At 37.4% G+C, this 21,685-nt stretch overlaps 1 protein-coding gene across 1 annotated transcript; it reads left to right on the forward strand.

Annotated features, from left to right (window-relative positions):
* Positions 1 to 52: 52 nt before the first annotated feature.
* On the forward strand, positions 53 to 21,195 carry LOC132205731 (leucine-rich repeat serine/threonine-protein kinase 1). The gene is made up of 36 exons (XM_059634988.1): positions 53 to 132; positions 191 to 257; positions 602 to 758; positions 816 to 856; positions 1,268 to 1,433; positions 10,053 to 10,212; positions 10,535 to 10,679; positions 10,899 to 11,189; positions 11,779 to 12,987; positions 13,168 to 13,280; positions 13,340 to 13,540; positions 13,716 to 13,903; positions 13,964 to 14,148; positions 14,198 to 14,348; positions 14,403 to 14,680; positions 14,732 to 14,877; positions 14,930 to 15,074; positions 15,133 to 15,233; positions 15,345 to 15,709; positions 15,819 to 16,141; positions 16,194 to 16,338; positions 16,395 to 16,609; positions 16,665 to 16,825; positions 16,881 to 17,128; positions 17,185 to 17,446; positions 17,495 to 17,681; positions 17,739 to 17,945; positions 18,103 to 18,354; positions 18,418 to 18,559; positions 18,618 to 18,850; positions 18,906 to 19,101; positions 19,336 to 19,519; positions 19,581 to 19,835; positions 20,043 to 20,239; positions 20,301 to 20,434; positions 20,539 to 21,195. The coding sequence occupies exons 2-36, from the start codon at positions 201 to 203 to the stop codon at positions 20,863 to 20,865; spliced, it is 7,767 nt and encodes a 2,588-aa protein (XP_059490971.1). The 5' UTR covers positions 53 to 132; positions 191 to 200; the 3' UTR covers positions 20,866 to 21,195.
* Positions 21,196 to 21,685: the final 490 nt, after the last annotated feature.

Below are 21,685 nucleotides of genomic sequence, written 5' to 3' on the forward strand. Positions count from 1 at the left end.
GCGTCACCCAGGTGGCAGTTTGCGAGCATCTTGCGAGACACCTAGCGGCGGACAACGAACTACCAATGTCAACAACGATGGCTGCGAAAAGATGTGCGAATTTTCTGGGTCCGATTTTCGCTAATTATTAAGGTAAATTGATGCATTTTTAAGAGATAATTAATCCGATCGAATCGCTTTTTATATTTAGACAGAGTGCGATGGCGAACGCAATGACTCCTGAGGAGGAAGACTTCCCAGGTCGACTTCTCCACCAGGTAGGTGTTCAGTGTTCAGTGGCCGTGAATGATCTCACGACGGTGTCAGTTGTCGAGTGTAAAAGAAAACCACAGTAATTTTCCCCTTTGACAAGTGATTTGCAAATGATCAGAAAATGAAAATATGATATTTTTTATGCTTTCCTTCAAGCATGCGGAATTATTATTTCTTGCATAAAAATAAAATTAAAATAAGTGCGCATTCAAAAATTGCCCCACATGCTCGACCTTGCGTGGGAACACACACTCACCATATTAATGAAATCCATGACACAATTTGATAAAACACTGGAGACGGAGGGTCAAAAGTTGAGAATCTTATCTTTGGGAATTTTCGTTTGTAGGCCGCGTTGTGGGACAACGCTGAGCTTCTGGAGGATTTGCTGCACGGCGAGCAAAAGGCACACATTGACAGTCGAGATTCCTGGGGCCGGACTCCTCTGCACGCCGCCGCGCTGACCGAAAACTCACGCTGTCTGAAAGTCCTTCTCGCAGCCGGAGGTGACTTCAAAAATATTACTTCATTCAAACACTAATAATCTTAATTTTTTGCTGCAGCCAATCCAAATATTTCTTGCGGACCCAGGGGAGAATATAAGGTGAGATAAAATAAGCCATTTTTATTTGCCAGGCAATTTTAGTGCATATCTGGGCTATATTTACTTTTCTAAAGAGATTATAATTGAAATAAATTGAGATTTAAATGACATTCATTAGAAAGTCTAGGTTTTTTTTTGCACGATGATAATATTTGATTTTAAACTTTTCAAGTGTGAAATAATTTTGATTGAAAATAAGGTTTTGGCCGACTATCAATATTGTCGTTGAGAATTTATATCCACATTTAATCAAAATAAAAATTCAAATAATAAAAATACCTAATTTCTCAGCTTTATTATTTCTTGAAAGAAAAGAAATTATTCCTGCAACACGGATTCTAAAATTTTAAGCCGTAGCAGGATCTTTAATTCATTTTTAATTCAGAGTGAATTAATTTTAATATTTTCTAGACTCCCCTTCATGTGAGCAGTGAGCACGGCTGCGCCACAAATGTGCAGGCTTTGCTTGAGCACGGGTCGAACCTGACGGCCCAGGACGTTAACGGACTGACAGCCCTCGATTTGGCCGAGGCTGGTGACCATTCTGACACCCTGAAGCAACTCAAGGAGGCTGCTGGTGAGTACAAACAACCCCATTTTTAAACTTTTTGTGCGAAATGATGGAGTTTGAGAGGAGCTGAAAAAACACGTGACATATTATGCGGTTTAGTTGACAGAAGTGAGTCACCCCACAGGGGAAGGGGAAACCTGAGAGCAAAACAAAAAAACGGTTTGCTCTACTCAAAAGAATGTGTTGCGGAAAAATGAATGGAGGCAGTTTATTTACCAGAAATTGTGATATTTTTTTATTTTCCATTGTTATACAATCAAATTAAATTGCCAATTTTTTGGAAATTTAAAATATTTAAGCAATCAAAACAGTATTTAAAATTAATGTTTGTATCAAATTTATTTTGATACTTTTTATGGAATTTTTAGGCCAGAAATACATAATTAAATGTAAAAAAGATGAAAAAATGTCAACTTTTTAATGATTAGACAAAATTAAGGTCAAATTTTTATATAATTAGGTCATTTTATACATACCTGTTAGTGCCTGTTAGGTTAACATATTATTTTAATTGCATGTGTACAAGAGTTCATATATTATATTTTCAATACATTTAATCTTTTTTTTTAATTTTTCTCTTGCTAAATTCTTTTTTTAACAATTATAAATATTATTAAATTTACTCATAACTTTTGGCCTAAGCAAAATGAGCAATCTTGACAAAAAAGTACCTGTAATCTCTAATCATTGAAAGGATCGACCTCCGATATTTTTAAAGTAACAGGAATTAAAGGCATCATGTGACTTTAATTTTAAAGGAAAGCAAGTTACTTTCTGAAAACGGCGAAGGAAAAAGGCAGGCAACCTTTTACTTTTGTAAAAATCTTGTAAAATCACTAATCGGCACAGAATGTGAGTGCACGGAAGGTTAATTTCGGATAAAAAATTGAATAACCCTGATGATCGCCTTGTGAATATTAAGTGCGTTAATCCAATAAAATCAAGTATTACTTAATTCGGAACGGAAGTGACCTTCAAACGGAGTGTAACCTTTTTTATAAAAAATTTATCAAAATTTCTTTATAATCCAGTTGATTTCGAAATCACAACCATTTCAAATTTCAGAGTTGAAAATTTTTGCCACTTTGGCAACACTTAACAGTAATTTTGCGCCAAACAGCAACGGTTGTGCGCGGAATGCCAGATTTTCCTTTCAATTGAATGCAAATCAACGCGTGAGAATTTCGCGCGACGGATCGTTTTAACTCTCGCGTTGCACCACGTGATCCGCTAAGGTCGGATGTCAAATATGGTGTAGCACCTCGGCTTTATTTAATGTGTTTATCCGCTTGTGCGTTTTAATGAGATGCGGTGTGGCTGCTGAGCTACCAGGAAGACACGTTATATAAAGTGCACACTTTTTGCTCGTGAGATTGACAGAGGAGAGCGCTGAAGGAAGTGGCGAGAAAAACGCGGTCGCTTTTCTGCAACTTTTCCCTTTCTGTCTCCACACTTTGCACAGCAAACATTTTGTGTCGCCCCATTTACAAAAAAAAAAAGGAATTAGATTATAATTTTTATTAATTTAAAGGTTTTGAATAAGAGAAGCATTAAAAAGTAAACAACCGATTTTATAATTTCCCGTCAATAATAAGATGTTTGAGCAATATTTCTGTATTTTCTATGAAACCTGAAAAACGTTTGCACAGCTTTTGTATAATAAAACTTCAATTAATGATTGATTTGATTTTTATATTTATAAATTTGCAGATTCAAATTGACAAATAATTTTTCTGCTGCTCAGGTAGTCGACCAAAAACCACTAATTCCAAGGAAAAATGAAGAATTAAATTATAAATGTAATAAATATCCAAAATTTTTGTAACGCTGCAGGAAACCGATTAAAATTGACTCGTCAAAAATGCCATGGCTTAAATTTAAAGACAGGAAACAAATTGTGCAATTAATGTCCCTATTTTTTTCGTTTCAAAACTGCTGGTATAGAAAAAAAACAATAACAACAACAATTTTTAACCCAAGATCATAGTAAAATACTTTTCAGATACAAATAAATAAGGAAGTAAAAATAAAAAAAAAGATTAGAACGAACTATAAATAACTGATCTTGATTCTTATCATCGTTATTTAATTTTTAAATACAACCAATATTCATCTTGATTGAGGTGCTGATTTATTAAAAATTTCATGAATAACTTTGCTAAAATTTAGGCGTAAGTATTCGAAAATTGTAATTTAATAATCTACACAAAATAATTTTCATTTTACTTCTCTAGAACTTTATTTCTAATAATAATTCAAATATTAATCAATTACCATCTTGTTTATTTTTATTTTAAATCTCAACAATCGCATTTAATTGAATTTATAAATTGTGAAAATCCCATGAGACCCATAAAAATGTAGTTTTCCGAAATTCAATCATGCTTTTTGTCTACCATCCCTTTCAATTGAATCGAATTTTTATTGTTTCCTCACCAATGGTACTATTAAACTGTTAACATTTCTGATTGGCTTACAACAATGATACCCCACAGATCCCTTCTATACAGTTTAAATTCTGATGTGATTTTGAGAAATTAATTTTTGTTTTTTATGGTTTCAAATCAAATTTTTCATCAAGCTGTGTGAAGTGCTTTTTCAAACTTTTGTGATCCAGAATGTGATACTTTGACATTTTTATCCAACTCTCTCTGAATAAAAATAGCCGCAGTACTGAAGCCCCAAAAGAACTCTTGGCATTTTCCTAAATGAAATTTCTCGGCAAGTAAAATAATTGTGCAAGAAGTAAAATTTTGCGTGAAAAATAAAATGCGAAATAGTTGAGATTATTTTCCAAATTCCCCTCTTAAATTTTCCTTCTTAAAATATTAATCTAAAAAAAGATAATAACAAACGCTGTGCTAGGGGTGGGGTTTGGCGAGTCGGAGGAAAGGGAAGTCCATCGTGTTGCTGCCGGTTCGCGGTCGGCGGCAAGTTTTCCAGTCACTCAGTCAGTTGTTGTTTGAAAGCGAAACAGATAGCCGAGCCACAGAGAGACACGCGAGAGGCGGCCAAAGGGGCCATGCAGAACCTGGTACACCGGCTGTGGCTGTCCAGCCTCGGCGAAGAGGTGGTCGACACCATCAACGCCGAACATGCATACGAAGCGTGCAATTACTTCATCGACGACCTCACCCTCAGCTATGCGGGACCAGGTCGGTCGTAATTTTATTTTAAAAAAATTTCAAAAATCTCTTACAATAAGTGCGAGTTGCACAAGAAAAACAGAGAGCTGCGTGGTTGTCAATAACCTGTCGCCGGCCGAGTTGGCAAACGATCTCGTAAAGAGATGCTGCAGCAAAGAGAGTGCTCGGTTCAATTAACATATCACGTTGGTTCAAATGATTTATGTTTCTTCTTTGTATGATTGCACCGGCTCAACGATTAGAAAGCTTGAAGTTTTACTAATGGGAACTGATCAAAGATTAATTATCCCGATTAACATACTTGACAACTTGACATATTCTTTACAAAAAAACTAACTAATTTTTGTTTGAAGTATCTTTGACTGAGATGTACGGTTAAACCTAAAAATCTGAATAAATCATATCTAGATTTTATAGGCTGGATTTTATTATCAGTTTTTGAAGGATTTCAATGAAATGAAAGTATTTTAAATCAGACAAGTTATTGTTGAGTTATTCCATATTTTTATTGATTTTTATAATATATTTGTACAAATTTTTTTATTTTAGATAATTATAAAATGAAACTGAAAGACCAATTTTCATTTATTTTGTAATAATTTTTCTTAAAATATGTAGGAAAACCAAAATAACATTTTATTTTTAAATTTCAAGTTCATTGATAGACAGGAATTTTCTATTAAAATTCATCAATTTAAAAAATAAGATAGACAAGCAAACGCGAAATTGGCAACAAAAATTAAAGTATGTTAATTATTCAAAATCCTACTCGCAGCTAAGATGATACAAATACAAAAATGACAAAAATTATTTCTAATGACTTGAAATTAATTATCATGTAAAAAGATTAATTTTAATTTGTTATTTCTCTAATGGCTGAAATATCATTTATGCGATATTCTCTAACTCTTTGGATGAAAGTATAGTCAAATTTTTACACAAATTGAATTAATTTATTCTCTCGCAATAAGTCATGCAGAAAATGGAGAATTGGCAGCCAGCTTTATATTAAGCAACTTCTTACTAAAACTCGTAGGACCAATTTGGATGCGAAAGGGTTTTTATATTTTAAATTCGGAGCCAACAATATATTATGGAATAATTGTGACAAATTCGAAAGTTCTGTGTTTTAAAAATAGAAGCAAAGAGTTATTTCTGACCCAAAGTAAAAAAAAAACTGTCCAGTTTAGCGAGTTTAATTTTTTTGCGGTCAGCAATCCACTCTAAATTTTACTTTGCTACTGGCTTACGTATGTTAGGATTAAAAATATTTGCACTATTTCTTAATTATTAAATTTATTATTAAATATTTAGGTTATTGTTTTATGTCCGGTTAATTTATCAACATTTATTCATTTGTATAATTAGAAATTCAATCCTTTCCATTGAAATAGTCCACATATTAATCTTCCCAAATATACCCTGCTATAAATTCGCTCATCAAAATTAACAAGTTAGCGGGTTAACTTTTACACAACATGAAAGTATAACAATTTTAGAATGTGAGATAATCCCGTTATTTTCATTTTAATTCTTGTCGATTAATGTGATAATTTTGCTAGTAAACTTTCAATGGAATATAAATTTTAGCAAAATATTTTACACCTAATCAATGAACCCAAATATTTCCAATCAAAAGCCAAAATATTTCTTTAATATTTGTTGAAAATGAAGAATCGTGTATGTAAATATATAAAATATTGATAAAAAAATTACCCTAATTAACTATAAGAAAATATTATTAAGCGCTACTTTAAAGCTATTTTAATAATTTTATTTTAAAGCAATTGTAATAACTCCTTTCTGAATTTTACACATGAATTCAACATGTAATTAAATAATTGTAAGCTGGTTGAAAGACTTGGAAGCATTCATGATGCTTTCACTATCACATTTAATTTTAGGTAATAATGCGTCTAAAAATAAACATGGAGAGTTTTACGTCAGCTTCCATGTAAGAAAATTGTCTTAAAAACAATGTGTTTGACATGGCTGAAGTAAAAATTGAATTTCTTTTTAAAGGCAAGACGCAAATAAAGTTGGATCAAATCATGTGATGTGGAAAAGGATCTTGCAAAAGGCTAGCGCGAAAGTTAAAATTGAACAAAAAATATTATATTGCCTGGTGTAATAATAATTATCTCAGGGACTATTTTCGTCCTTTTTGCAGGTGCTGAATGTTTAATTGGTGAGATAATAACGAGTTTGGCCTACGTGCAAAATGTAAATTCGTCTTATTTTTAGGCAGGGTGCGTATCGCAATCCTTAAAATACACCCAATCTCATGTGACTCTCAGAGCCAAACCCTGAGAATTTCGACAACGTCGTCGATCAGCGATTTTTTTTAGATAAGAACCTGCGACATTTGAATATTTTCACCAGGGTAATTGCGCCAAAAATAAACCGTCCACTTCAAGGCTGATTGCCAAATTAAATTTGATCGTGCATAAATACAAGTTGGCAAAAAGGAATTCGGTGTATAATTGAGCAAGTAGATAAATACTCGAGCGGAAAGTTGTTTTACAATCAAACAAACAGGTTCCGCAACTATCTGCAAGACGAGCCCTCGGACGCTCAAAATAAACGATCAGTTTCAATTGAACACTACAGCGTATATTTATCAGATTATGTGTACGCACTGTTTGTTTTACTTCGGTTTGTATTATTGTTTTACCAGGACAATTTATCATGTGGAGACAGTTCTTTTTAACACGATTTTCATGCAACCTAGAAAAAGGTCCAACAAATTGTTTTTAAAAATAATAATAATGATGATTTTTCAATAGTTTGATGGGCTCTAACGATTTTTTTTAATTTGTTTTATATTACAATAGATTTTAATTTTGTCAAAAACATCTTGGATTTCCAAAACCTTAGAAATGTAAAATTACAAAATAAATGAAATGATAATTAAATTATTATTCCCTGACAAAGCCACAATACTTCCTTTGGTTAAATTTTATTTTATATCATTGCAAGAAAACCTTGTAACGCACACTGCGATCTGCAAACCGAGGATTCTTACAATTAAATAATAATGCACATAATGATGATGATAATAATGCCCGCAGTTTATTTTATAACACAAATCGATATAGCTAACTAAGATAAAATGATAAATGAGATCCTTTTTCTTAAACTCAATTAATTTGTTATCATACGCTCCTTAAACAACAAGTTTGGTCAAATTTCTTTATATTTACTTGATTTTCTAACATATTTGAACAGAATTAAAAATTTGTGACTTATATAGGCTACTTTTTTTCAAAATTTCCAGGCCCTTTTTAGTGTTTTTCATTATTTTATTACTTTACCAAGTAAAGGCGTAAAACTTTCCACCGTGAAAAGTTATATTAATTTTCGTGTGTAAATAGAAACTTTTCTTATTTGCTTATTTTTTCCTAAAGTTGAGGATCAAGACAGAAGAGAAAAGACAACAAGAATTTCGTTAGGAAGTAAAATTTATCGTTGTCACTACTGGATCTTCATCTGCTTTCGAGGCCAAGTAGTGTGTCGAATGAGTTGGCTAGTTTTGTGAGCACACAATTTATGCGCCTCGTTTTAGGTGTTATATAATATTCCGGTTTTCTGCACACAAAAACACCATCAGGGACCGCGATGCCACGACCGCAGGACGTTTATAATTTTTTTTTCTTTTTGCACAAAGAAAACCGCAAAGCTGCATTTGTCTGTGCACTATCAAGGCAGTCTTGCTGATGCAACCATAAATAATAATATAATGTATGCAATGAAATTGCTTCTCATAAAAAATATAAAAAATTGCATTGCGTAACGATATCGTAAGCTTTTTTTCAAGTTCAGGACTTGTATTGATTATATTTTCGCCATTCGATTTGTAAAAAATTATTTGTTGCTGCTGGGAATGTCAACGATCGAGACGAAAAGTATAATCTTGTTACTTATCCTTCCGAATAAAAAAATTCTTGTTCATCCACTCCATTTTGAGGCTTCCCAGCTAATTTCCATCAAGTTCAATGTGCTTGAATTTAATGTTAACAAAATTCCAAATTATTGTCGGGCCAAGGTTATAGAATCGGTTGCTTTAAATTCAGACCTCACGCTAAATTCTCAGACGGCTCTTGCAATGCATGTATAAATTATTCATCTCTTTGTTCGTTGCCAAAATCTTTTTTCTTCAACTCCTCGTTTCGGATGCAGCAGCGGATGTGCAATAAAAAAATTGAAGTTGTCTTTTGTCTGTCACGAAACTGGCAGCTTATTTTCAGCACTGGTCACATGATTGAAATAAGAATTAATAAAATTTACACTTGTCAAAAGTTGTTGTTGAAATGAGAGGTAATGAATTTAAATGGATATTTGACGTATTGAGAAAATAATAAATATTGTTGCTTTAAATATTTTCCATTCCATTTATTATCATTTGTAAAATAAGTTACCATTACATTTTTTTAAATATCTTTATAATGATTTAATTTTTTTACATTAAATTTTCGCCTTTTTTAATAAAAGATCGTTTTGGGTAAAAATATTTTGTTCAAATAATAAATTTATTGTAAAAATATTGCCCTTGTCCTCCCAAGAGCTCTACTTTTAATCAGATTAACCACTCCATCAATTTGCATCAATTCAAATTACGTCTTTATTTCCAGACCAAATTAGTCTGAGAGTGTTCTTATCGGGTCTTATGATGAATTAAGAACGCGTTAAGCTTTTGCATCCTTGAAAGTTTGGCCACGTGTGAAGGGAACCTGTTAGTCGGACACGCACACGCACAATTCGCCATCCAGCAGCAAGCTGATTTTTCGCGCGACCACTTTTGCTCGGCACACGATCACTTCTAGGGGTTGCCGCGCCTATACCGTGGAATGTCCTGATTACAAGGGCAATAATTATTTTGTCTGTCACGAACCACTCGGAAAACGGAGGAAAAAGAGTATTTGGAGACATCACGTTGAATATCACGGGCTTGGCAATTAGCAAAAAGGTTAAGAGAGAAAAGCCGCTTGTGAAAATCGCACAAATTTGAGGGGCTGCCTTTTTACCAGTATAAAAAGTGGTTTGTGCCACTTTGTCACTTTTCAGCATTAAATCGAGCTGAAAATTATTGGTGATTTTATTTTATCTTCACTTAAAATAGAAAACAAGTTCTTCTCTCGCAAGACTATGGCATTGATTTGCATGTGGCCATTTTGAAATTCTTAATGAACAGGTTTAAGGATGTGGAATTTGAGTTTAACAGGTGCATGAACCAAACTTGAAAAAGGCCACATTAATACAAAATCAATAAAACCTGTTAACTTAAATCATTGGCCACATTCCAAACAAGGTTACAGGTTCAGTTATATGAACTCTATAAAGTTGAAATCTTAAAAAGTTGAAGAAAAAAAAATTTGCTATTGGCATTTTATTTTTGTATACAAATTTTTTTATTTTTATTACCAGAAATTAAATATTTTGTAATTTCCAAACTAAGTTGTTTATTTTCGTGTGATTTCAGATGAAAAGGAGCAGCGACGCCACGAGCAACACAGCTCCCTTCGGGAAGCCTGCAGCCGTGGAGACACGGAGGCCGTTCGGAAAATCGTTGAGAACCTCGCTGAAGAGGCAGAACTTGTGATAAACATGGCACCTAGTGGCAGCAACACTCTGCTATTCACGTAAGTTTATTACTACGGAACTTGCCAACCAGTTTTCTATATACGTCGTACTTATCTTCATAATTGATTTTAACTAATTTGTTCTCACGAGACTTGTTCGAGTAAAGAAATCCACTGTGTTGAAATTGTTGGCAGCGTTATGAAATTTTCTCCGTCTGATTTAATAACCTGTATTTTTGCACAAAATGCAAAGTTATAGTGAAGGTTGACATTATTATAAAACTAGAAGAAGAAAAAAAATGATAAAAACCAGTTTTAATTTAATTTTAAGCAATTTGATCAAAGCAAAATAAATTTTAATGGAAATCTTTTTGTTAATTAGAGCATGTGAAGTCGGACAAAAAGAAATAGTCAAAATATTACTCGAGAATGAGGCAGATGGGCGAATCCACCCTGTAACCAAATACTCACCCCTTTACATCGCGTGCTATTACGGCCGGAAGGATATCGTGGAGCTTCTTTTAAAGGTATGGCATGTAACGTTATAAAAACTTAAAAGAAGCATTACTTTTAATTCAATTTATCTCAAAAAAAAATTTTTTGCCAAAAGTTGTTATATTTTTTATATATTCAAAATAACTTTTGTTTTATTCAGTTTTAATTATAAAATGAATCATTTATTTCAAAATATCATAATTGAGTAATTTAATTATAAAAAAAATTGTCAATGATTGATTTTTTCCCAGAAATTTCCTGAGTTGGTCCAACAGCAGACGGTGGAGAAGTGGCTGCCAGTGCACGCATGTTGCATAAACGGTCATGTGGCAGTGCTGGAGTTGCTCTTAAAATTCAGCTACCCTTCAAAGGTGATGTGCACCCTGCGCGACAAGTCGGCCGAGTGGGAGTACGAGATGCCCTTTGACCTGAACGCGCGAGACGTGACCGGACAGAGCGTTTTGTACCTGGCCTGCTATGTCGGCAACCAGAAGCTCGTCGACTGCCTGCTCAAGTTCAGGGTCAAAGCGAACAGAATCAATGTGAGGAAATCATACCATTCTACTTCCCCGTAAACAGGCCGACGCTCTTCTTTTCCAATCGATTGATTGAAACCCGACGCGGCATGGTTAGCCGTGTTTATCTCGGTCGGCGCGGTTGCGAAAGTAAAAGACACAATCGAAGCGTTCGCGAATCTTCTCCGGGCACTGAATGCATGAGTGGGTTCCAATCTGTCTGTCACAGACGTGCAGTCAGATTGGCCATCTAGAAAGTTGCCATTTAGCGTGAATTGAAAAGGAATTGATTAAAGTCAATTAACTGGAAAATTGCATAAAAAAAATGCATACCTGTAAATAATTTTTATTTTTATTTTATTCTGTTTCAAAATTAGAAAATTAGAGATTTTCAATCATGCTCCAAAAGATGTAAACAGTTTAAAAAATAATAATATAAACCAATAATTACAAAAATAAGACCTACTTTAATTCTGAATTAATATTGCAACGTTTTGAATTTTATTTAAAATTATTATTTTTCTCCAATAATCAAAACTTCTTAACATTAAAAGCCTCAAAAGACTATCAAAAATTGTAGAGTCTGAAGTTAAATATTTTTATTTTTTTATTTTAGGCTTTGAGGATGAAAAAAGAGGAAGAAGAGCAGAAGGTGAACGACCTGCTAAGTCCGACTCGGCGCCGAATTTCAAACGGAATTCAGTCGATAATGTCTAAACTGAATCTGAGCAGACAGGAGGTCACTTCCAGCAATGAGAGTGAACTTAGTCCCCTTTTGATGGACCTTTACTGCAACAACAACACGGAAACGGCGCTGCATGTGGCGGTCAAGTGCAAGCACCACAACATAATTTCAGCCCTTCTTGCTGCTGGCGCCAATCCAAACCTCCCAATTTTGGCCAACGAGGAAGAATTGAGCAGGGATGAAGGTCTGGTGGCCTGCAATGGCTCGAGTGCCCTTTTGGAGGCCTGTCGGAACCGCGACCTTACGGCCCTGGATTTGCTGCTCAAGTTTGGAGCGCGAGATGATGAGTGTCGAGCCCTCGAAGTAGCCCACAAGGATGAAATCATGAGTGCCAAGCTCCTTGCCACCAAGGCCCACCCTGACCCAGAGTACAAGATTAACAAAAAGGCAATGGCCGAGGTCAGTCCGTCGCAGTTTGCCTCGGCTTCCAGTCTGGGCAGCCTCACCTACGGCTCTCTTTTCCCGAACACGGCAGTCATGATAAACTGGCATGGCCAGCAATGCTTGAGCCACGTCAAACCTCAATGGTTAGTGGACGCCGCCCTCACTGTCAACCCGAGGCTCAAACTCAACCCTAAGCACCAAGACGTTGTTCTCTACTCCATCACTAGACTGGACATTTCAAGGAATTCTTTGACTTCGGTGCCAATCGCCGTCTTCCAACTCCAGAGTTTGCGGTACCTCAACTTGTCGCAAAACAAGTTGGAGCGGTTGCCTTCCAATGAGGAGAGGTCTTTGGTGCCTGTGGGAAGGGGCAAGACTAAAGGTGAGGCCGTTGGCTACTTGGCGCCGGTGCTTGAAGAGGTCCACCTGCAGTACAACCGCCTTGAGCAGATTCCTGAGGAGATTTTCAAACTGCCTTCTCTCGTCTCCCTTGACGTCTCCAACAATAAGTTGCAGTCGCTGCCCTACCTCATGTGGAAGTCTGCTAAGCTCAAGGAGCTCAATGCGTCGTTTAACCTCTTAAGAGAGCTGCCCACCCACCAACAGGGTATTACTTTGGGCATTGACGCCACCAGCCTTAGTAGCGAGCAGATCATGGTAAGATCTGACAGCTTTTCCAGCCAGAGCTCTCTTGGGGTAAGTTTTTTTCAAAGTGTTTTTTTTTTTAGATTTTGTTTGGCAGAAGCTAAATAGATTTTTTTTCAAATATTTCGATTTTTATTTTTATAGGAGACAAAACTGAAACTGTTAAACAAAATTTTTAATTAAAGAAACTCACAAGGTTAATTTTTCATGATTTTCAATGCCCATTTTCAGAAAGCCCATGATGACAAAAATTCCTCCTGCAATGACGTTTCGGACCTCACGGACGATTCCCTTCAGGATGCCCAGACATACAACTCGAGCACCTTCAAGGGCAAATGTGTCCAGTAAGTGTTTCCAGGACATTGCAGTTTAAAGCAAACTTTGATGCATTGATTCCCATTAGGCACCTTGACCTCAAGCACCTGAACGTGTGGAGCAAAAACGTGGAGGTGAATGACCAGATCCTGCATGCTGATGAGGAGAGCTTAGAAAATTGCTCACAGTTGTCTGCTCTCAACCTCGCCCACAACGCCTTTTCCTGCATTCCAGCGGCGCTGCCTTGTCTGGCTGTGAACCTGACTAGACTGAATCTCAGCTACAACAAGTAATAGAAATTCAAAATATCAAAAAATTTTATATTAAAAAAAAAATAATAATTGAAACATAAAAGATCTTGAAATTTTTAATGAAATTTAAAGAACTAATTATAATTTTCTAAATCTATTTTTTTTTTTAAACATTTGGAATATTTCATTTCTAACAAATTGCTAATTCCTTAGTTTGAGGAGTATGGGCCATGTGACCAGTTACCCTAGCACGATGAAACAGCTGGACCTGTCCCACAATCAGATCTGCTGCTGGCCAAGCTTGCCCCAAATTGAATCTATTGAGTGTGTGGATATGTCCCACCTGACTTGCTACTGTCCCTCGGAGAGTACCAAGCCCAAGAAAATGCCCATTCTCTCTGGTAGGGTTTCTATTTGTAATTTAAAAAGAAGTATTTTAAATTAATTATTATTATTTTCAGGTCGTCTTTCAAGTAGCAAATCGTTGAGGAGCATTATTTTGAACTCCGTTTGCTCTCACAGAAGGCATTTGAAGTTGGACGCCATGCGTACATTAATTTTGGCTGACAACTCTCTGGAAAGAATCCAGCTGTCCACAGATGACGATGGAGGCTCAATCGCCGAGGAGGATGAAACAGAAGATCTGGTAGTAATCAAGCTTTGTAATTAAAGAAAAATCTAATTTTCCTAACCAGGACCCTACAAGTCCCATTGTGAGTGGAAAATCCAAACTGATGTTCCCGAATCTGAGCATGCTGGACATCAGCAACAACAATCTGCATGAAATTCCTAGAAACATAAATGATCTCAGCAATCTTTCTGTTCTCAACATCAGTGGAAATCCTGGTCAGTTTTTTGAAAACCAAATTTAACAAACCGTTTTACCTCATTTTTAATTAGATATTAACGAGCTGCCGCCTCAAATGGGTCTGCTATCTCGTCTATGGAACTTGAACACAAATGGCTGCAGTCTGCAAGAGCCGCTCAAGTCAATGATCGAGTCAAAAAAATACAAGACCATGGATGTGATTGGCTACTTGAAGTCTGTCCTGGAGGATGCCAAACCTTATGCCAGAATCAAATTGATGATTGTTGGTGTTCAGGGTATCGGAAAAACATCCCTTCTTGAGCAATTGCGCATGGAGGGCTCGGGCTCGTACAAGAAAAAGCCGGTCGAGGTTTGTCTAAATAAATGTAATTACTTGGCAATAGTTGAAAATAAATTTTAGCACTGGGCTAAGCGAATGGGAAATAAGAACATCAACGTCAAGACCTCTCGGGGGACAAACATGTCAACTGTCGGCGTTGATATCGGAGATTGGTGCTATGAAAAGAGAGGCAGGTCATCTAACTCCTTTGGTCCTGTGGTCTTCAGGTTAGAAAGAAAATTTAATTTTGAATAAGATAAATTAATTTGACCTCTTCAGGACGTGGGACTTTGGAGGTCAAAAGGAGTACTACGCCACACACCAGTACTTCTTATCCAAACGAAGTCTTTACTTGGTTGTCTGGCGCATTCCCGATGGACCCCGCGGTATTGCTGAAATCTTGCAGTGGTTGGTCAACATTCAGGTAAACAATATTTATATCCAAGTGAAAGGATGTTCCACTAATTAATTAAAATCAACAGGCCCGAGCTCCTAACTCGCCTGTGCTGATTGTAGGGACTCATTATGATATGGCCAAAGACTTGCCCTGCACTGAAGATCTCCAGCAACTAATTAGAGAAAAGTAAATTTATTTTGAATGCCAAGTTTAATTTTGAATTTTAAATTATATAAAATATCAGTTAAAATCATTTATGAATCATTGTTAAAATTTTTTGTCTTTATCTTTAAACAGGTTCATCAACATTGTTGATGCCGAAAAGTGTGGTTTGCCCCGTGTCTTGGACACAATTGAGATTAGCTGCAAGACTCGCCACAATGTGAAACACCTTTGCAACCTGATCTACGACACAGTGTACAGTCTGCGTCCCCCTGGCAGCAAAGAGTTGCTCCTAGAGCAAAGAGTCCCTGCCAGCTACCTGGCTCTCGAGGACGTCATCAGTGCAATTGTAGCTGAGCGACGGGCCTTGGGTGCAGACCCAGTAATGTTGGCTGATGAGTACCGCGCAAAAGTAGCACATGAACTGCAGACTCGCTACCACAGGAGCTTCAGAGATGTTGCCGAACTCAACCAGGCCACCGCTTTCCTTCATGAAAATGGTTCGTTTTATCAAACTAATCTCTTATTTATTATGTTGGATTATCAAAATTAAATTAAGATACAAAAATGGCTTGCAGTGATTTTAAACCTTTTTTAAATAAATTTTAGGGGTTCTTTTGCATTACGATGATGCAACCCTGAAAGACCTGTACTTCCTGGACCCCCAATGGCTCTGTGATATGCTGGCACATGTGGTGACCATAAGAGAAATCAATCCATTCGCAAGAACTGGTGTGATGAAACTGGATGATCTCAAGCACGTTTTCAAATCTTCTTCGATCGGTCCCGTCGACAAAAGGGGCTACATCGTCAATCTGTTGAATAAGTTCGAGGTTGCTCTAACTTGGGACAGCAGGACGCTGCTCATTCCTTCTCTCTTGCTCTCCGAAGAGCAGATGCGAGGTCCCCATCCTCCAGAAGTCAGAGTCAAGGTTTGTGTTTTTTAATTTAAAATTTACTATTAGTTTATTCATTTTTATCTAGATTCCTGTGAGGTCAAGAGGGTGGGCTGTCAGGACAAAGAAAGCGCCAATTTCACATGCAACTACCCTTGTAGGCAACTCTTCCTTTTACACTCCATTAACCGAAGGCTTCAAGCTTCAGAAACCAAATACAAGTCAAATTAGTGGTGTGTATTTTTATGAGTGATTTAATTTTTGATACAAACTTTTGCTCATTAATTAGGCCCCAAAAGGGGAGAGGACTTGCTGAGTCCTGAGCAGCCGGCGGGAACTTTGAGGTGTGAGGTGACGACCAAGTCGGACCCTGAAGCCTCCATTCGAAGGCTGTTGCTAATGAGTTACTTCCCGAGTGGATTCTGGTCCAGACTGATGACCAGAATCCTTGCTGATGACGCCATTGTGGATATTGTTCGTTCCTACTTTCTCACCCCCAAAGAGGTAAACTTTTGCATTTTTATTTTTTAATAAAAATTTCAATTTCTGTTAATTAAAGGTCATCAATGATGCTAGTCTGGCTCCCATATTGGAGCACCGTGCTGACTGGGTGTTGTGGCAAACAGGGATGGAACTGCGGTACTTTGATACCACCCTCTTCAGAATGAAGGAAGTTTTGCCCACAATGCAGAACTCGCCTGTCGACTATCGCCAAATGAGGTAGATTTTTTTAATTCATATCTGGCAGCTGAATTTTAAATTATCTTTTTCTCAGATTTAAATTGAGACAAGAGGGTACCTGGACTGATGTCGATTTCTCTAATTCCTCAATTTTGGAGCTTTACTTCCCTGTGGAGAAACTTATTTTGAAGCGCGCTATTTCTGATGATGTAGGAAATTGGTGTTCTGATAATGATTACCAGACAATTGTTCTCGATCCAAGCACGGAGTGCGTCACTAAATTGTTGGCTTTGGCTGTGGACCATATTGATATTCTGCTGGAGGATTGGTACCCAACTCTAGGTCAGTTTATAAATAAAATTCAAAAATTCAGTTACATAAATTCAAAATAATAACAGGCACTCGATTTGTACACACTTCCGAGGGCCGCTTTTTGGTCACAAGGCTAGTGCCCTGCCCTAAATGTGTGGCCAGCTTTATTGAGTGTGATGGCGCGTGTGGGTTCAGGCCAGACCCATGGCTCGGTCTCGAAAGAAATAACTATCCGTTTGACGGAAAGAGGCCTTACGAGGAAATGCACCAAGAGGAAAGAGTTCGAAAGTCGCAGGAGAGCTACACGTCCTGCGACAGTGGCGTCGAACCTGACAGCTCAGGCTCAAGGTACTGTTCATGAAGTGGAATAAAAACTCCACTAATTCCACATTGCAGTCGGACAACTTCATTTGAGGGGCACCCTGCCTTTGCCGGATTGGACAGATTGTCCAATAAATCTGAGTCGGATCCTGTTTACTACAGTTGGCTAGTTGAAGAATGCATTCTTGCAGCCTATGATAAAAAGTCAGTCGACTGCCCAACTCACGGAGACATCGGCCTGCCCTCAATTGCTCCAGACACAGTAATTACATAATTTTAAGTAATTTTTTTTAAATAAAATTTTGGAATTTTTCAATAGATGTTCTTGGATTTGGGCGAAAGACATCTTATTCGGCCAGACAACATCAAGAGAGGAAAGTTGCTGGGCAGAGGTGCCTTTGGATTCGTCTTCCGTGGAAACTGCAAGATGAGAGGATCTTCTCAGTATGCGGACGTGGCCATGAAAATGCTGCAGCCTGTCCAGCCTGGTAGCAATGCCAGACCATCTGCCTTGATAGCTTTTAAGGTAAGATAATTTTTTTTTAATTATCCGAAAACTTTACATTGGAAAACTCTAGTTAAAATAAAAAATTTAAATACTAAAATATTTGGTTAATAGAAAACTTTCAAGATTATATTTTTGTTGTTCTTTCTGTAAAATTTCCAATTTTATTTCCTGATAGGCCGCACAAGGCAAATGGGAGCGGGACCCACTTCAGTACGCCTGCAAAGCTTATTGCACCGCTCGGCAGGAGCTGAATATCCTCCTCAGTCTGCGCCACCCATACATTGTGCCCCTTGTTGGCATCTGCACACATCCCCTCGCCTTGGTGCTCGATCTCGCCCCTCAGGGCGCTCTCGACATGACCCTGCGCCACTATCGGAGGTCTGGCGCCAAATTAGGACCCTACGTCCTTCAAGCAGTCATCTTACAGGTTGGACGATTTATTGAAAAGTGCTATTTTTTTTTCTTATGTGTAAATTTTATGTCACATCAGGTGGCCAAAGCCATTGAATATTTGCACCAGCAACATATCATCTATAGAGATTTAAAGTCGGAAAATGTGTTGGTTTGGGAAATGCCACCACCCTTCACCACTGATCCTCTTGCCAGAGTTCATGTTAAGCTTGCTGATTATGGTACATTTGAAATTTTTTTACAAAAAATTACACACTATTTATTTTTAATTAATATCAGGCATCAGTCGTTTGACCCTACCTTCTGGAACAAAAGGTTTTGGAGGCACCGAGGGTTTCATGGCCCCAGAAATTATGCGCTACAATGGTGAGGAGGAGTACACGGAAAAAGTGGATTGCTTTTCCTTTGGCATGTTCATTTACGAGCTGCTGACACTGCACCAACCCTTCGAAGGTCAGGAGTCGGTCAAAGAATGCATCCTTGAAGGAGGAAGACCGTCTCTTTCCTATAGGGTTAGTTCCTGAATTTCCTTTTTGCAACATTAATATAATTATCATTTATAATCAGGAAACACTCTATCCGTGTTACATTCTGGACCTGATGGTGCTCTGCTGGTCCCAACAACCGAGAGATCGGCCCTCTGCGAGCCACATTGTCTCCATAGCGTCTGCGCCAGAGTTCACTCACCTCTCAGACGTCATTGCGCTCAATCATTCTGCACAAGTGTCTGCCACGACAGCTGTACCGGTCTGTGATGCTGGAGGTGTGTAAATTTTTCCAAGAAATTTATTTTCATAAAAAAAACATATCAAGATCCAAATCAAAATTAAAGTTTAGAGATACATGAATTTAGTTAAACCAAGCCCGATTAATTTTTTCCAATTTTCTCCTCTCAAAATTCTTCAATTCAGTGAGAACTTTCCAAGGTATTGTTTATTGAAAGTTTAAAAGGAGCATCAAATTCACACTCTCTAAGGTGGACTGTTACAATTTTCAGACGAGTCGTCAGCTGAGCTTTGGTTGGGCTGCATCAACAATCGTGCAGATCTTTTACTAGCAACTAACGGCCGAGGTTGGGGCAACTACTGCAGCCTTTCCCTGCCTGGCAACCCAACAGCCGCCTGCCAAGTGGGCTCCAGCGTCTGGATGGGTGACCACAGAGGCTTCATCCATGCCTATTTGTAATAAAAAAGAAACTAAAGTCACAAAGAAGTCTTGAACTTAAATCTAAATTTCCAACAGGGCGTCCGACTGCACGTTGCTGTTCAGCTATAACATGGAGCCAGACGCGCCCACCCCTTGTCCGGTGGTGTCCATGCTATGGATGCCGGAATTGCAGCGAGTGGCCGTGGGCATGGCCAATGGCCGACTCTTCATGGTGCGCAGCGACGTGCTCCCCTCGGCGCCTAGTATGGGCGAGGGCAGCTTTGTCATGACTGAATTGGGGAATAGCACTGTTCTCCACACAATCACTGCCATTTACAAAAATAATGGAAGGTTAGTTAAGAAATTTTAATTGACTAATAAACTTAATTTAATTTTTCAATATAAATTCTCGGTAATCAAATCTAATTCTAGGAAATTACGTAAATAAAAAAGAATTTTCCAGTTAAAAATCAAACTTTTTTCAAAAAATGAGATTGTTTTTTGCTCTCAAAATATTAATTTTATTTTCGACTCACCATCAAATTATTTCTTCAACAGAACGTGTGAATTGTGGTGTGGCGAGTCCCGTGGCAGCATCAGCATTTTTACCATCAAGGACAACGTGGTGTCCTCCCAAGAGGTTGTTAATCACTACGAGCCAGTCATAGAGACGCTCGAAGTGTTGCATTTGATTTCTTCCCACTGCCCCAACTACTCCGGACAGGAGGCGTCCGTCTGGTCTTACGTCTATCCTGGTTAGATTCAGAACTGGACAATTGTTAATCGGAATTTTAAAAAAAACTTTTAACTTTGCAGGCTGTGTTGTTTACCACTGGGAACCATCGTCTCGCACAATTCTCCAAAAACTGGACTGCTCAAAACTAGTGCCGTGCTCAGAGAGTTTGAAGTCGATCAGTATTGAGGAGCACCTCAGTCCAGGCCGTTGTCAGGTAAATGTTAGAAGAGAAACAAAACTTATTTTTCTTTAATAAAATTCAATAATTAAATCCTAAAATTGTTTTTAATATTTTTTTATTAAATTTAATTTTTCTAGGTCACATGTATGGCTGTGCTGAATGACGAACTGTACGTTGGAACGACCTGGGGTTGCATCATAGTGGTGGAGAAAAATTCCATGCGGCCAATAACCATTTTCAGGCCGTACGAAGAGGATGTACGCGCCATTGTGGCACTGACACCTTCAGAAGCCCCTGAAAACAGCTCTGAGAGTCCTCCAGCGCCCATGATGGCCACTTTAGGTCGAGGGTATCGTGACCTAATGTCCAGGTATCTGGACTCGTCTGTATTGACGCCCGAAGCAGCCAATTCAACAGCAATGGTGGCGCTTCTGTGGAGGGCCGAGAATTGGTCTCCTACTTAATCGGCGGAAAAAAATTAATCAGAATTCGGAATAGAAACCAAAGAGAAAAACATTTCTGTAGACATTTTTGAGGAGAAAGATTCTCCTTTTTATTCCAACTGAGTTTAACGTTTTAACGAGAGATTGATAATTTAGGTGACAAACATGCAAAACCAAGTCACAAAATTAACAAACATTCCTCACTTAAAAGTCCTCTTATTTATTTGTGATAACTTTGATTTTATTTGTAAGTATTTTAGCAAGTGATTGTTACTCATCGATATTAATTAACTGATATTTGCTGCTCTCAGAATAAATAAACAAAAACAGTATTTTAAAAATTACATCAAACTTCTTTTCATCTGGAAATACCTCTTTAATTTTTATATATAATTTTCATGGTTAAAAAAATTTGGTGTAGCTAAATTCATCACCGTGGTGTTAAAAAATTTTAATTAAAGAGAATACAATTATTTTGAAATTTAAGCTCAGTAAATTTCTTTCCATGTAGCGTTGGATTTATTGGGATGCTTCATATCTTTTTGAAAAGATGACGCAGTGCGATCGCCGACAAGTCAAAAATAATGAGATGTAAAACATCGCTGTTTCTCGGAATCAATTTGCATTCATTAAAAAACACGCAGCATCGTTTCGATGAGAAACGCACGACGGACGGCTTCTCTCTTTTCCTCTCCAAAGCAAGAATGTGATGCGTGTATTGTTTCTCGTTTTTCAAATCGCGCGCAGGGTAAGCAGCTCATTATTTCTCACAACGCAGAAAGAGACAAGCGAGAATATAACCGAGAACACACTGAAAAAAAGTAAGAAGGATGCCTTCAAC

This window comes from Neocloeon triangulifer, unplaced genomic scaffold (genome assembly GCF_031216515.1).
Source record: "Neocloeon triangulifer isolate White Clay Creek 2 clone unplaced genomic scaffold, ASM3121651v1 ptg000003l, whole genome shotgun sequence".
NCBI classification, from domain to species: Eukaryota; Metazoa; Arthropoda; class Insecta; order Ephemeroptera; family Baetidae; genus Neocloeon; species Neocloeon triangulifer.

Excerpts from the sequence above, each read along its gene's own strand:
- LOC132205731 (XM_059634988.1), top strand. The coding sequence starts at position 201 with ATGGCGAACGCAATGACTCCTGAGGAGGAAGACTTCCCAGGTCGACTT. Across the intron at positions 17,946-18,102 it reads CTGCCTTGATAGCTTTTAAG|GCCGCACAAGGCAAATGGGA; the intron begins GTAAGATAATTT and ends ATTTCCTGATAG. Across the intron at positions 20,435-20,538 it reads TCAGTCCAGGCCGTTGTCAG|GTCACATGTATGGCTGTGCT; the intron begins GTAAATGTTAGA and ends TAATTTTTCTAG.